This window comes from Elephas maximus, chromosome X (assembly GCF_024166365.1).
Source record: "Elephas maximus indicus isolate mEleMax1 chromosome X, mEleMax1 primary haplotype, whole genome shotgun sequence".
NCBI lineage: Eukaryota > Metazoa > Chordata > Mammalia > Proboscidea > Elephantidae > Elephas > Elephas maximus.
Genome location: NC_064846.1, coordinates 176,472,794 through 176,488,475, shown reverse-complemented (window position 1 = coordinate 176,488,475; position 15,682 = coordinate 176,472,794). Strand labels below are relative to the sequence as shown.

The window sequence follows — 15,682 nt, the reverse complement described above, 5'->3', positions numbered from 1 at the left end:
ATTAAATTTCTCCGAGATTATTAGACTTCTGTAAAACGTTACAAATCGTCGCTCCCTGGCAGTGGTGTTTGGAGGCTCAAAGAAGGTCCCTTAGACGAAGTCCTCGACCCCGTGCCCAGCCCTCCAGAAACAGGTCAATAAACAGTAAATACACACAGGGGCCGGTGGTGACTGAGAGCTGAGGAGCAGCTCGAGGATACCGAGCACCTGTGTCTGCGCAGCACGTGAGGATGCGCTATTCAGATGCCTGGAGCGACCCCAGGGCCCAGGAAGCCCGGGACCCTGCATGTCTCCGCGTTTCCTTAGCAGCACAGGTCTGCGCGGCTCCCATGGCGCCCACCACCTCACCTCTCCACGCACCGACACACACAGGGAGCGACCCCAGCGCCCGGGAGGCCCGGGACCCTGCATGTCTCCCCTCTCCCTGAGCAGCACAGGTGTGCGCACCGAAAGACGCAGGTCCCTCCTCGGCTGCCTTCAGTAAGCAGCTGCGGCCGTACGGAGCTCACACCGGAGCGGGACGGACACCGACCAAGGAGGCACACTTCCGCTTCCGGTGAGCAAGAGAAGGCTTCCGTGCCGGATTACAGAGCGCTCCACTCCGGTCCGTGGGCTTCAGTGGGTCCCCGTAGTGTTCGGGATCTGCCAACGGTTGTCCTTTTAACCTCTTTATTGCCCCAAAAGAGCTGTTTTAGACCTTTTTATTTCCAAAGAACCTATGAAAATGAATACCGCAGACATACTGTGTGCTGGCTTATGTAATCATTGTCTGTCTTTAGAATGCCGCAATTCACTGAATATACAGGAAATTTAAGGCCCCCAAACCCTATTTTTGCTTCCGTCTTTCATTACCTCAGAGTAATTGTGGCCTTATTTACTCTTCAGGAAGTTAGACCACTTTGTCCCAAACTTTATCACACAAACAAATCACATATGGATCTTAATAAAATACAGATTCTGATTCTGTAGGTCTGGCGTGGGGCCCCAAAACCTGCGTTTGTGATAAGCTCTCAAGTAGTGCTGGCGCTCCTGGAACATAGACTACACTTGGAATCACGAGGCATTAGTGATTAGAATTACTAAAATGGAATTTATTTATGGAGGAGACATTTTCCTGACGGTAGTGAAAGACACGGTGCACAAATGTCTTCTTGGTGTGTAAACTGACTTCCATCCCTGACGCCAATTAGTAGCAGGCAAGGTCTTTATGGGTGTGAAGATGATGAACTTAGTGGAGACTGGCCCTCACAACAGTTGGGAAAAATGAAACTCCACAGATACATAAGGAAACCCTGGTGGCGTAGTGGTTACCTGCTACATCTGCTAACCAAGAGGTCGGCAGTTGGAATCCACCAGGCACTCCTTGGAAACTCTATGGGGTAGTTCTATTCTGTCCTATAGAGTCACTATAAGTCGGAATCGACTCCAGGGCAATGGGGTTTTTTTTTACTTTTTTTTTTTTTTCTCTCTCCCACTCCCAGCCCCTCGCCCCTCCCCGGATTAACCTGTTCTCTATAACATATTTGTAAGGGTTTCCAGCCTGGGAGTAGCAACTGGCAGGAGGCACGTAGGACAGTTTACCTTCTTTCCAGGAAATCAGAAAGTGCTGCTGGGAGGGAAGGACATTTGAAATGCAAATAGACAACACAGAATTGAAGGGAGGAGGGGGTTTGAGGCATTCAGATCATAGAGGAGATAGGGAGGACACTGGAGGCTCCAAGGTGATGCTACAAGTAGCTATGCCACTTCCATTAGGTGGAGATGGGTTTCATGACCCACTAAGTGTGCACATACACAGAAGAAAACACCTTTGTTTCTACATCTGGCCCCATATGACATGTTTATGACCTTTTCCCCCTCTTTATAAAGCTATTGTGAATAGTGCTGCTATGAACGTTGGTATACAAGTCTCTTGAGTCTTTGCGTTTAAGTCTTTTGGGTATATACCTAGGAGTGGAATTGCTAGGTCATGTGGTAGTTCTATTTTTAGTTTTTCTAAGGAACTGCCACCATACTTTTCCATACCTGTTGTACTATTTTCCATTCCCCCCAACAATGGGTAAGGGCTCCAATTTCCCCCACATCCCCGCCAACAACTATTATTTTTTATCTTAGCTATCCTAGTGGGAGTGAAATGGTATCTCATTGCGGTTTTGATTTGCTTCTCTCTGATGGCTATGAAGATTTCTTAACCTATATGAGAAGCATACTCCTATTCACTATCTTGGAATGATTTTCATACAGTCTCTTGCATTTATGATTATATTGTTTCTGTATTTTTTTTTCCCTAGTCATGTGCTCTAGCAGACAAATACACAGCAAATATGAAATGTTCAATGCTTCTTTCGGCTGAGTGCTACCTGGTCGTGTTACTTGCTTTGCTTGATAAATTCATGAATATTTTTTATTGCTATTTTGTTTCAGGTTTTCCCATATATGCAATTAATGGGAATAATCACTGGTTTTGTGTCTTGCTGTTGCAGTTATTGCACTGTTGTCTTTTATATCTTTTTGAGATCATCAGATGCCTTTAGAAAATTCACTGACATGTCTTCTTTTCGTGTGCCTTCAGATCATTTTTAATGAAAGTAAATAAATTTCCTGAGATTATAAAACAACAATGTTGGCAACATGTTCTCTGTGGGATGTAAATTTGGTTGATGACTAATTTCTTCTATTGTACATTTTAATCAAGTGTGTAGAAACTGTTTTTGAAATCCTCATACCTTACGGAAATTATATTCAGATACAGGCATTTTATTAGTATATTGTTGTTGTTAGGTGCCGTCGAGTCGGTTCCGACTCATAGCGACCCTGTGCACAACAGAACGAAACACTGCTCGGTCCTGCACCATCCTCACAATTGTTGTTATGCTTGAGCCCACTGTTGCAGCCACTGTGTCAGTCCACCTCGTTGAGGGTCTTCCTCTTTTCCGCTGAGCCTGTACTCTGCCAAGCATGATGTCCTTCTCCAGGGACTGATCCCTCCTGACAACATGTCCAAAGTATGTAAGACGCAGTCTCGCCATCCTTGCCTCTAAGGAGCATTCTGGTTGTACCTCTTCTAAGACAGGTTTGTTCGTTCTTTTGGCAGTCCATGGTATATTCAATATTCTTTGCCAACACCACAATTCAAAGGCGTAAAATCTTCCATCTTCTTCATTGTCCAGCTTTCACATGCACAAGACCCTAAATATGACCTTGAGTATATCTGATATTACTATACAGACATTGCAAAATAATGCAGATATACCTAAGATGGAGTCTTGTTGAACAGATGTCAAGGATGTTGAACTGATGTGTATTGTGGGTACAAAATTAGGTTGAGAGTCTAGGTTTTCAAGCTAGGGGTGGGAGCACAGGAGAAGATGGCACCACTGGAAACCCAAATTTGATGGAAGGGCTCATTAAGTAAATATATTATCTCATCAAAATATTGGGTTCAACCTAAAGGCATTTCTGAGATCCCGTTGGTTGTTAATTTAGTGTTTATCTGCCTCTCTCCTGCCAGACACTTCCTTGATGTGGAACCAGGAAACCACACAGGGCTTCCAGTGTTTTCCCCCCGGAACTTTCTGGGAAACCTGGTGGTGTGTAGTGGTTAAGAGCTATGGCTGCTAACAGAAAAAGTAAGCAGTTGGAAACTACCAGGCTCTCCTTGGAAACTGTACGGGCAGTTCTACTGTGTCCTATAGGGCCACTATGAGTCAGAATTTGCTTTACAGCAACGGGTTTTTTTTTTCTTTTCTTTTTTTTCTGGGACTTTCTGAAGCCATTCTTTTGGTTTGTTCCTGTCCATGTACCTGACCACTGTGCTTGGAAACCTGCTCATCTACCTGCCATCACCTTGGAGTGCAGTCTCCACATGCCTGTGAACTACTACTTCTCCAACCTGTCCTTTTCTGACAATCGTTTCACCCCCGCTGACCTTTCACAGATGCTGCTGAACATCCAGATGGAGAAGTGTTGTTACCTATGCAGGCTGCATCACACACATGTGGTTTTTCAGTTTTGGACTTTTACACTACTTGCTCCTGACCATGATGACTTATGACTGGTATGTAGATATCTGTCACACCCTGCACTACAAAGTCATTGTGAACCTATAGCTTGTCAGCATGCTGAGGGCCCTTCCAAAGAGTTGGACTGTACTGCTGTTTTCAGTCTGTGCAGTCATTAAAATCCCACATTATTTCTGTGAACTCTCTGAGATCCTCAGCCTCACCTGCTCCAACATCTTTATCAATAATGTGACAGGTGTCAGGGGCTTTTTCTCTCTCTCTGGGATTCTTTTCTCATATGCATGAGTTGTTTCTCCTGTCCTGCGCATCTCAAGAGAGGAAGGGAAGTGTCTTTAAAGAAAGACACAATCCTCACTAGGAAACTAGATCATGCATTACGGTCCATCCATGCAATACATACCATTAGCTGTTAGAGAGAGAGGCCAATCCCCCATGTGCTGTGTGGAATGATTTCCAAGACATATTAAGTGAAAAAGGCAAGAAAGTCAGGTGCAAACAATATGTACGGTAATCTACTATTTCTGTAGATAAGTCATTTGTGTTTGTATACGCATGGAATATCTCTGGATACACAAGGAAATGATAACAAGGATTCCTCTGGAAAGGATGCTTGAGGTCAAGAATGAGAGGCTTTTCATTGTATACCCTGTACTATTTGCGTATTTAATTTTTATTGTGCCTTAAGTGAATGTTTACAAATCAAGTCAGACTCTCATACAAAAATTCATAAACACCTTGCTATATACGCCTAATTGCTCTCCCCCTAATGAGACAGCACATTCCTTCCCTCCTCTATTTCTTTTCATGTCCATTCAGCCAGCTTCTGACCCTCTCTACCCTCTCATCTCCCTTCAGACACGTGATGCCAACGTAGTCTCGTGTCTACTTGACCCAAGAAGCTCATTCTTCACTACTATCACCATCTATCCCATAGTCTAGCCCAATCCGTCTGAAGAGTTGGCTTTAGGAATGGTTCCTGTCTTGGGCTAACAGAAGGTCTGGGGACCATGACCTCCGGAGTCATTCTAGTCTCAGACCATTAAGTCTGGTCTTTTTATGAGAATTTGGGGTCTGCAACACACTGCTCTCCTGCTCCCTCAGGGGTTCTTTGTTGTGTTCCCTGTCAGAGCAGTCATCTGTTGTGGCTGGGCACCATCCAGTTCTGCTCTCAGGCTGATGGAGTCTCTGGTTTATGTGGCCCTTTCTGTCTCCTGGGCTCATAATTACCCTGTGTCCTTGGTGTTCTTCATTCTCCTTTGTTCCAGATGGGTTGAGACCAATTGATATATCCTACATAGCCACTTGCTGGCGTTTAAGACCCCAGACACCATTAAGTATTTATTTCTAATCATGGGTATTGTTTTAGTCATCTAGTGCTACTATAATAGAAATACCACAAGTGGGTGACTTTCACAAAGAAAAATTTATTCTCTCACAGTGTAGGAGGCTAGAAGTCTAAATTCAGGGCACCAGCTCCAGGGGAAGGCTTTCTTTCTCTGTTGGCTCTGGAGGAAAGTCCTCATCACTAGTCTTCCCCTGGTCTAGAAGCTTCTCTGCATAGGGTCCTCAGGTCCAAAGTATGTGCTCTGCTCCCGATGCTGCTTTCTTGGTGGTATGAGGTCCCGTGTCTTCCTGCTTGCTTCTCTTTTATATCCCAAAAGAAGATTGGCTCAAGACCCCAATCCAATCTTGTAGCTTGAGCCCTGCCTCATCAACGTAACTGCTGCTAATCCCATTTCATCAACATCACAGAGACAGGATTTACAACACATAGGAAATCACATCAGATGACAAAATGGTGGACAATCACACAATACTGGGAATCATGGCCTAGCCAAATCGATACACATATTTTTGGGGGACACAATTCAATCCATTGCAGGTATGTATTTCTTTTTCCAAATATAAAAAATAAGAATAATACAAGAAATATAAAAAAAAGGACAGTCCACCGGTTAGTTCTCTGCCCTACCCTGAAATTGAGGTTTTATGTTGTTGCTGTTGTTTGTAAACATATATGCGTGCAGTGCAATACATTGATTTTGTGTGGACTTTCTTGGTGCACTCTTGTAACCAAATGATCATGCAAGACCATGCTAATATAGTATATGGAACCCTAATGAAGGGATTGATTAGTTTTGCCATCCTTCTTCCTGAGAGACAGGAAGACGAGGATCTCACCACCAGCAAGGAAGAATAGCCCAGAGCAAAGCACATCCTTTCGACTCAGGATCCCTGTGCCAAGAAGCTCCTGGAACGAGGGGACAGAGAAAGAGCTGTAACACCAAAGACGGCAAGCAGTGGCATGTCAGAGAAACAGCGGGAGGAGAGATTGGCAGGAGATGGCACAGTGGGCTTCTTGGCTGAGTGCCTTCAGACAGGGAGCTTGCTGGCAGAACAGGGTGCCTATGAACACTTGGTGTAGCTAGGTTTGGTGACCCATAGAGCTAGGGCTGAGCGCCTTCGGGTTGAGGCTTACTGCTGGAGTGGGTAAGAGAGCTTTGTGACACTTGCCTGAACAGGGCAGAGGCCGAGGGGCCAGAGAAAGTCATGCCTGCAGGCAAAGCAAGAGGCCGTCCTGATGGAGGAGCTGTCTCCTGAGTGTTTCTGAACCTGAAATGTAACCTGTTTGTTCCCTAATAAACCCCGTAATTGTGAGTATTGTCTCTGAGTTGTGTGTGGCCACTGCAATGAATTATTGAACACAGGAGAGAAGTAAAGAGTGCTGTGGAAGGGATGGTTGGTGTCAGAATTGGTAAAAACTGGGGAGAGAGGAGGCTTTTCTGAGCTCTGCCTCAGAGGAATCAGCCTTGGGCTGTTGATCTCGATTCTCCTACCCCTTGTAAAAATAAGGATATCAGATGCCACCCCCACTCCATTTTTACCATATATAATGCGACACTTCTGAACTTAACATTTTTCACGTGTACAATTTAGTAACATCAATTATATCAATCACGTTGTACAACCATCACCAATATCCATTGTCAAATTTTCCATCACCATAAACAGAACAAACTCCATGCCTGTTATGAGTATGAGTTGACTGGAAGGCAACTTTTTTTTTTTTGTTGGTGGGATAGGCTGGTATAGCAGAAGGTCAGGATGATGGAAGGTCTGACAGTCACATCGGCATTGACCAGGGACACAGTGTAGAGCCTGAGTGATGTAATCATCCTGGAACTTCTACTTGGTGAGTTCCACTAGCAGAAAGGAAGCTGCATGTGGTTTCTTCTATTAATTTTACAGTGTCCTCTGTGATTTGCCTGCTTGCTATATCTGGATCTACTCTCTACATCAGGGGTCAACAGACTATACAGCCCCAGGCCATATATGCCCAACAGCTACTTTTGTAAACACTGTGTTATTGAAACATGGTCATGACCATGCATGGACTCATTGTCTACAGCTGCTTTCGAGCTACAATGGCAGAGTTAAGTCTTTGCAAAGGAGAAAATACGGTCTGCAAAGCCTAAAATGTTTACTGTGTTCCTTTACAAAAACCTTTGCTGAGCCTTGCTCTAAGTCACCGTCCAGAACAGATTTTATGTCCAAAGTAGACTTTGTAATTAGAAAGGAATGAATACCCTACCTGTGTATGTAACTGAAAACCTGTCGTGTCAGTTTAAATATGTGAATGTGCTTACCTCAGATAGTTCCAACGAATGACTGCACCAGAGGGAACATGTACCATGAAAACGCTTTGTCAAAAATGAGCCTTTCTTCCCTTTACCCTTCCATTTCTTCTAGAATATATCTGCAGGGTTCAAAACAGAAGTCAGGAGCAAGAGGGACAAGATGGCGGCAAAGAATAGCACCCTCGCGATCCCCCACAACAATGACAAAGAAAACCAGTGAAACCTGTGAAATGAGCAATCTAAGAACTCTGAACAACGTGTGAAGGACTGGAGAACCAGGCTGAGCACCAAGTTAGGAGAAAGTTGAAGCAGGACCACAGCACTGTAGGGATTCATGGACCATCTGCACCCTACTCACTGCCCAGCTCAATGTGGCCACTTTGAGATGGCTACAGACAGCAGGAGCTTTATTAATAATTACCAAAAAGCCCAGGAGGGAGCAAAACTGATGACTCAGTCTGAGACAGGCCTAGAAGAAGCGACAAGGTGGGCAAAGTATGTTCTCAGACTAGGCAGACCTGAGAGAGAAGGGCACAGGAGCGCAACATAGATTTGAGTCCCAGAAATCCAGCTGGAGTAAACTGCTACCTACTGGCCTGGGGGACCTCACAAGCAAAAAGCAGGAAGGATGGAGTGTGCACCCCTGGAGATGGGGGGGGGAACACAAGATAAATATAACAGCGCAGGCATGGGCAGGGGCAGGATAGGGCAAGGAATAGGACCCAGGATTAATGAGCAACCTCGGGACCGCAACCCACTGTGAAATACTTAACACCCCTTTCCTCTGCCACCTGAGAAATGGCCCATGCCTCAACCCAAGAGCCACTGCCAAACATTTTTTTAGACACACTCTTTTACATCAAGAGTTGTATCTATTTCTCCTTGAATGAATCTCCAGATAAGTCTTCACTAACAGGAGGCTCATTCAGTTAGATAAATATGGAAACAAGGCTCAGATATACAGGAAGAAGTTGGAGGGCACTTTTCCCAAAAGTGGTTGCCACAGGAATATAACACAGATGTTTCCCAGTCTGGGTGTGAGTTATCCAAATGGGAATTTCAAGCTCTGAATGTTTCAGGGTTTCTGAGATTAGTGGCAACTCCAGACAACTGGCATAGCCAGAAAAGAAAAAATTCTCTTTGGAAGAAGAAAAATTATATCTTCAGATTATGTCTTTAAAACATCTAGCATATTAAGAGCTGTTGATTCTTGGCAACAAATATATGAGCAATTGCACTTTTAGTTTATGTTAAAAACTGTTTGAAATAATAACAAAACCTAATGAATATAATATCTGTCACAGAACAACAAATTATCGGGAACACGGGGAATGAACTAGCATAGACAATAGAAACAGACACACAGATGTAAAACGCCTATGCTTCCACGGTCATAAAGATAAAAGGCAGGAACTGGAAACAGTAACAAACGACAGTATAGTACCAAAAGGAACTAGCCAAAAATTCTGTACCGAAACACAGAGGTACAAAACTAGAGGGTGTAAATGGATTTAATATTATTTGATACACAGCAGGTTGTAGGTTCCACAAACTTAAAGTCCTTCAGACTGCCAAGCAGGCAGACACCAGCTGCAAGTTTGTAAGTCTGAATGACTCCCAACTTCTGATCTGCTAGCTAAAAGTCTGAAGAGGTCCCTCTAACCCCCTTAGAATACCAGCCTCAAGATCAGGAGTCCCCAGCCCCCTTACTTTTGAGCCTCCTTTCTGTTCAATAAATCACTGGAATGACTCACAGAATTCACAAAAAGGCCATCTTTATAAAAGCTTAAATATAACAAAAAAGGATATAAATGAAGAGATACATAAGGCAAGGTCTGGGAGGGTCCCAGTGCAGAGCTGCCATGTCCCCAGGACATACTACCCTCCACATGAATGGATGTTCCTCACCAAACAGGTAGCTCCCTTTAGTCTCTGACTTCTGCACTTTTATGGGCCAGTTTTGCAGGAAAGCTAAATTATGCCTCAACAGGTTATCACAAGGCCACTGGGTGGTCCCTTTGATCTTAACCCACTGCCGTTGAGTCGATTCTGACTCATAGTGACCCTATAGGACAGAATAGAACTGCCCCATAGAGTTTCCAAGGAGCGCCTGGCAGATCTGAACTGCTGACCTCTTGGTTAGCAGCCGTAGCTCTTAACCACTACGCCACCTCTGATCTTACCCACCCTTATTCATCAACCTCACCAACAGTAGGCTTTAAGGAACCTTGAACAATGACCAAAATGCTTTCAGCAAGGTGGTTCATCTTCTCACAGTCAGCAATTCTAAAACCATTTTATGTATATTCTAAGATTCATCAAATTGATGTATTGTGGGTTATGAGAACCAGCAGCATTATTATCAGAGAAGTGAGTAACATATAAAGTAAGGGAAAAGGCTAAAACGAACCCTGTGGTGTTGCATTCCAATCAGAGATATGGGTATGATCTCGTGGTTTTTGAAATATACATAGGCAATACTAACAGAAATAGGTATAAATACGTGTCTTTCTGTGTATATACACAAACGCATAGATTTCCTAGCTCTTTTCACTGTGAGGACCAAGGAGCAATAACTTTATCTAATGCCCAGATCTTTGTTTCTTAAAAACGAAACAGAGTTTCTTGGAGAAAAGACTGATTCCAGGGCTTGTGCAGGAAAAGGACAAGATGAACCTTGACCCTGGAGGAAAGTCATGTTCCAATAACAGGGACACATCAAAAAAAAAAAAAAAAAATACAGGAACCTACTTAAGAAAGCTCTGAATAATCAAATCTGAGACAATTTGAGCAAGATAAAATAATGATAATAATATGGATTATAGTATTTATTAAATTGGCATAAACAATAAATAAAGGGGAGAGAAGGGAGAGCTATTCTTTGCAGAAATCCCATTGATAAACATAGACTAAACGACTGGAACAGAAAATACCATTTGGTAAATATCCAGTCATAATAATCGGTGGTAACAATTATCAATGGGTACTAAAATTAGTAGGCTAAAGTTTGATGAAAAACAGAATATTTGCACAATCTCAAATTATCACCGTATGTGAAACTTACTAATTCTAAATGATAAAAGTTAACTTTACAATAGGAAAAAATGGGAGGAAATGTGGTAAGTATGGAAACAGTACACTATTAAACCACATACAAGTTCAGTGTACATCCACTTCTCACTTACTGACATGGTTAGGTTCCAAAGACCAGGCCACTATGGGAAAATAAGCCTTATTCAAAAATTAAGGCCTCTGGAACCAAACTCCCAAAGCATATCATTACACAGATACCAAACCACTGAGAATCATGATCCAGCCAATTTGACACATAACATCACCAAGCACCTTCAGTATTACTCTCACCTTGCACCTCACCAGTCTTTACTGCCAGACATACATCATTAATATGCAAAAAAGTTGGACAGTAGGTTTTTTACTGTCATAAAAGTGAAGTGTCAGAAAGAAGACAGTAAGTGAGAAGTAGGTATATTTATTGTATGCAAAATAACATCAATAAAACGTTAAAAAATGTAAAACCACACGTGCGTGCTCAAGGCTTTTCCATGCAGCCTTATTTGTAACAGCCAAAGACTTTTAGAAAGGTAAAATTCAGCAAGGACTAAGAAAGTAACAAACACTGACTGATGAGTAAAGCCTCGCAGTTAAAACTGCCACTTCTCCCAAAGGCACAAAGTAGCTCTAATGACCCCTTCCTTGAGTTAATATTCTTTCATACTCACTGAGTAACTCTGTTCTTTAAGCCCAGACTTTGGGAAATTGGTTATTTGAAATCATAGCAGGAAAAATGAAACATCCCACTTTTGAGTAGTCTCCCCACTGTGAGTTCTTATATGTCTAGTGAGGTGTGAGGCCTGACTGAAAGCTTTCCCACACTGTTTACATTCATAAGGCCGCTCTCCACTGTGAGTTCTTGTATGCGTAGTGAGGCTTGAGGAATCACAAAAGGCTTTCCCACATTCCTTACATTCATAAGGCCTCTCTCCACTGTGTGTCCTTATATGTGTAGTGAGGGATGAGGCCTGGCTAAAGGCTTTCCCACATTCCTTACATTCATAGGGCCTTTCTCCTGTGTGAGTTCTTATATGTGAAGTCAGGGCTGAGGAATGACTGAAGGCTTTCCCACATTCCTTACATTCATAAGGTTTCTCTCCACTGTGAGTTTTTATATGTGTAGTCAGATGTGAGGACTGACTAAAGGTTTTCCCACATTGCTTACATTCATAAGGCCGAGCTCCACTGTGAGTTCTTATATGTGTAGTGAGGTATGAGGCCCGATTAAATGCTTTCCTACATTCCTTACATTCATAAGCCCTCTCTCCACTGTGAGTTCTTATATGTCTAGTGAGGGCTGAGGCTTGACTGAAGGCTTTCCCACATCCCTTACATTCATAAGGCCTCTCTCCACTGTGAGTTCTTATATGTGTAGTGAGTGCTGAGGAACAACTAAAGCCTTTCCCACATTCCTGACATTCATAAGGTCTCTCTCCACTGTGAGTTTTTATATGTGTAGTGAGGTATGATGCCCGACTAAAGGCTTTCCTACACTGCTTACATTCATAAGGCCTAACTCCACTGTGAGTTCTAACATGTTGAGTGAGGAATGAGGCGCGACTAAAGGCTTTCCCACATTGCTTACATTCATAGGGCCTCTCTCCTGTGTGAGTTCTTATATGTGTAGTGAGGGCTGAAGAACAACTAAAAGCTTTGCCACATTCCTTACATTCATAAGGTTTCTCTCCACTGTGAGTCCTTATGTGTGTAATAAGGGATGAGGCCTGACTAAAGGCTTTCCCACATTCCTTACATTTATAAGGCTTCTCTCCACTGTGAGTTCTTATATGTGTAGTGAGGTGTGAGGCCTGACTGAAGGCTTTCCCACATTCCTTACACTCATAAGGCCTCTCTCCACTGTGAGTTTTTATATGTTTAGTGAGATGTGAGGAACACCTAAAGGCTTTCCCACATTCCTCACATTCATAAGGCCTTTCTCCACTGTGAGTTCTTGTATGCTCAGTGAGGTGTGAGGAACAAATAAAGGCTTTCCCACATTCCTTACATTTGTAAGACTTATCTCTGCTGTGAAATTTTTTACGTAAAATGAAGGATGAAGTACAACTACAGGTGTTACAGCATTCTTTACATTCATACTTATGATCTCTCAAGTGTGTCCAAACGGATGAGCAACTACAGAAATCTTTCCTACATTTGTTACATTCAGGTCGATTCTCACCAATGAGTGTCGTCACAGGATTCTTAAGGGTTGAGATACAAATGAAGTCCTTCCCAGAAATCTTACATTTACATGATTTCTTTCCATTAAGAGCTCTCATAGGAGTGGCCAGGTGAGAAGGGCAATTGCTGGCTTCTCCACATTCCTTACGCTGACAGGTATTGCATCCCGTGTGAGATCTGCCATGATGGTTATGTGATGAGTGATCCATGAAGGCTTTTCCACACTCACAGCATTCAATAGGATTTGCTTCTGGAGAATTTCTTTTTAGCACAGTAACATTTGGAGTCCGGCTGAGAGTATTCCCACACTGATTGCCTTCATTACGTTCACAGTGGTTCTCTATTCTATGATTTCTGTTAAAAATAGGCAAGACGCTGTTGGAAATAAATTTGTTCCATTTCATCATTATCAAACACAGTGAACATGCACAGTTTTGGCCCTGACTTGTCTCATGTTTTATACGTTGAATCATCTAGTTTCTAAAATATGTGCCTTTCTGATAATTGTGTCTAAGTGAAATATGCTTCAAATACTTGATATGTGACTCAGATTTATGAAAATGTTATATTGTGAAAATTCTCTGAACACATAATATTACAGCTAGGTTTACATATATTGCTGGCGTTAGATTCCATCGAATTGCTTTCAACTCATAGGAACGCCATGTAAAACAAAATGAAATATTGACTTGTCCTGCAATATCCTCATTGCTTTGTTTTAGCCCACTGTTGCAGCCACTGTGTCAATCCATCTCATTGAGGGTCTTCCTTTCACTCTCCACCTTACCAAGCATTATATATATAACTGCTCCTCGCTTATAGACATGGTTAGGTTCCAAAGAACAGGATGTTATGCAAACACTGGCGTTATGTGAAAATTACGGTAGCTTAGGCCTAACCAGGAATGTGTTTCAGTGTTTATTTTAGCCGAGTACACTCAATGTGCAAGAGATGCTCTGAAACGGCCAAATGACAGCATTACGAAACTGCCAAACCAAATGGAATCATGGCTCAGCCAAGCTGACAAACAACCTTAACTGTCACAGCCAGCATTACTGTCGCATCGCACCTCGACATTCGTTACTTCCAGATATACATCGTCGACGCACGAAATAGTAGAATAGAAGATTTTATGCTACTGTTGGAAATACAAGGTAGTCGATAAGTAAGAAAGTGTGCAAACATATATATATGTGTGTGTATAAGTATACAATGTCACAACACCTTAGGACTTTTCTCCTGAAGCACTGTTTTCCCTTGTATGAATAATTACTCACCTCAAATGTCTCCTCTGGTTCTTACTCTGATCTTTATTGCCATGCAATTCAGGGCTTTCTCCTAACATGGAGGACCATGTTTTATTCTTAATAAATTGTATCATTATATCTTCAGTGGATGAGTTTTCTTCATTACCATTTAGAGAGACTGACCCAATAATTCAAGTTGAGGTTCACAATATGAAACAAAAAGGAAAAGAATCATTAGGGGAAAAAAAGGCTGTTGTGAACGAAGAAAGACTTAATCGTATTTCACTGTTTGAGCACTTTGGCAATGGTTACAAAAGGAATGCCCTTGAAAATACTTCCATTGGTGTTGACAGCGATGGCAACATAAGTAGGTGTCATTAGGAGAGCTAACAGAAAGATGGTGAACACAATGCAGATGCAATACTAAAAGCAGAAAAGAGTCTCCACGGCTGTAAGTGTGAGAGGATTGCTAACATCAGAAAACGAAGCTCAGGTAACTGAGAAGTTGTGTCCTAAACCCAAAAGAGACTTCTCTCGCTGACCAAGTGAAATGTAATTCCCTCCGTACAGGGTGGCCCTTCACAAATTCTGGCTTTCCTGGTGCTTCCCAATACACTGCACCTGGATGAGAACTATCTCCACTGTCCTCAGATCTTCCCCTTTTTGCTCTGGGAAGACAAATGTGTAGAGCTGACATGGTGCTCATGGAGACATGCGCACCATGAAAGAAGACACTGACGAGCAATGAACATCTTGACGCTGAGCCAACACTTTGCTCTTCAGAGTCTCTGAAGAAAGACAGGTGTGAGTTTATTTACCGCAAAATAATCACGTCAGGCTTGCAATAAACACAGTAAAACTCTCTACAAGGTCTCAAACCACAAATCTCTCAGTGCCTCAGAGTGACCCTTGAAACCAATGTTTACACTTAGAACACCTGAAGAGCCTCAGGGCTTTTAATCACAAGAAAAAACTTAAAAAAAAAAAGACAAACCAACAACCCGTTTCCACTGAGTCAATTCCAACTCATAATGGCCCTACAGGACAGAGGAGAACTGCCCCATAAGGTTCCCAAGGAGCAGCTGGTGGATTTAAACTGCCGACCTTTTTTTTTTTTTTTTTGGTTAGCAGCCGAGCTCTGAATCACTGCACTGACAGAGCCTTAAGTACAAGTGAAATGAAAATTAGGTTTAATACATACAGCTTTATGTTCATGGGGAAACCAGGTTTTGTAAGCTCATTAGACCAGGTGACCATGACTGTTTTATATACCAATTTATTCCCACTCCTTAGCCCAAATATTGAAGAAAAGTCCATGAATAAAATATTTTTGTTCACTAAAAAACAAAACATGCCATTCTTACCTACTGAGGCAAGGTTTCTGAAGGTTTCCATCATCACATCTCTGTAGAGTTTCCTCTGAGCAACATCCAGGAAAGCCCACTCTTCCTGGGTAAAGAGCACGGCCACGTCCTCAACGACCACTGAGTCCTGAAACATCCCACACATTCTATATCAGCAA

General features: G+C 42.6%; 1 protein-coding gene across 5 annotated transcripts in view; it reads right to left on the bottom strand.

Annotated features, from left to right (window-relative positions):
• The window catches only part of LOC126069373 (zinc finger protein 883-like), a 53,915-nt gene that overhangs the window by 16,763 nt on the left and 21,470 nt on the right, over positions 1-15,682 (bottom strand). For 4 of the 5 annotated variants that reach the window (XM_049872702.1, XM_049872699.1, XM_049872701.1 and 1 more), the window contains exons 3-5: positions 15,525-15,651; positions 14,191-14,338; positions 10,612-13,267 (exon numbers count right to left, since the gene is read on the bottom strand). In XM_049872702.1, coding sequence (XP_049728659.1) covers positions 11,452-13,267; positions 14,191-14,338; positions 15,525-15,651 — 2,091 coding nt within the window. In that variant the 3' untranslated portion in view covers positions 10,612-11,451. Of the gene's footprint in view, positions 1-10,611; positions 13,268-14,190; positions 14,339-15,524; positions 15,652-15,682 lie in introns of those variants that run through there. The other variant, XM_049872703.1, reaches the window with a different exon arrangement.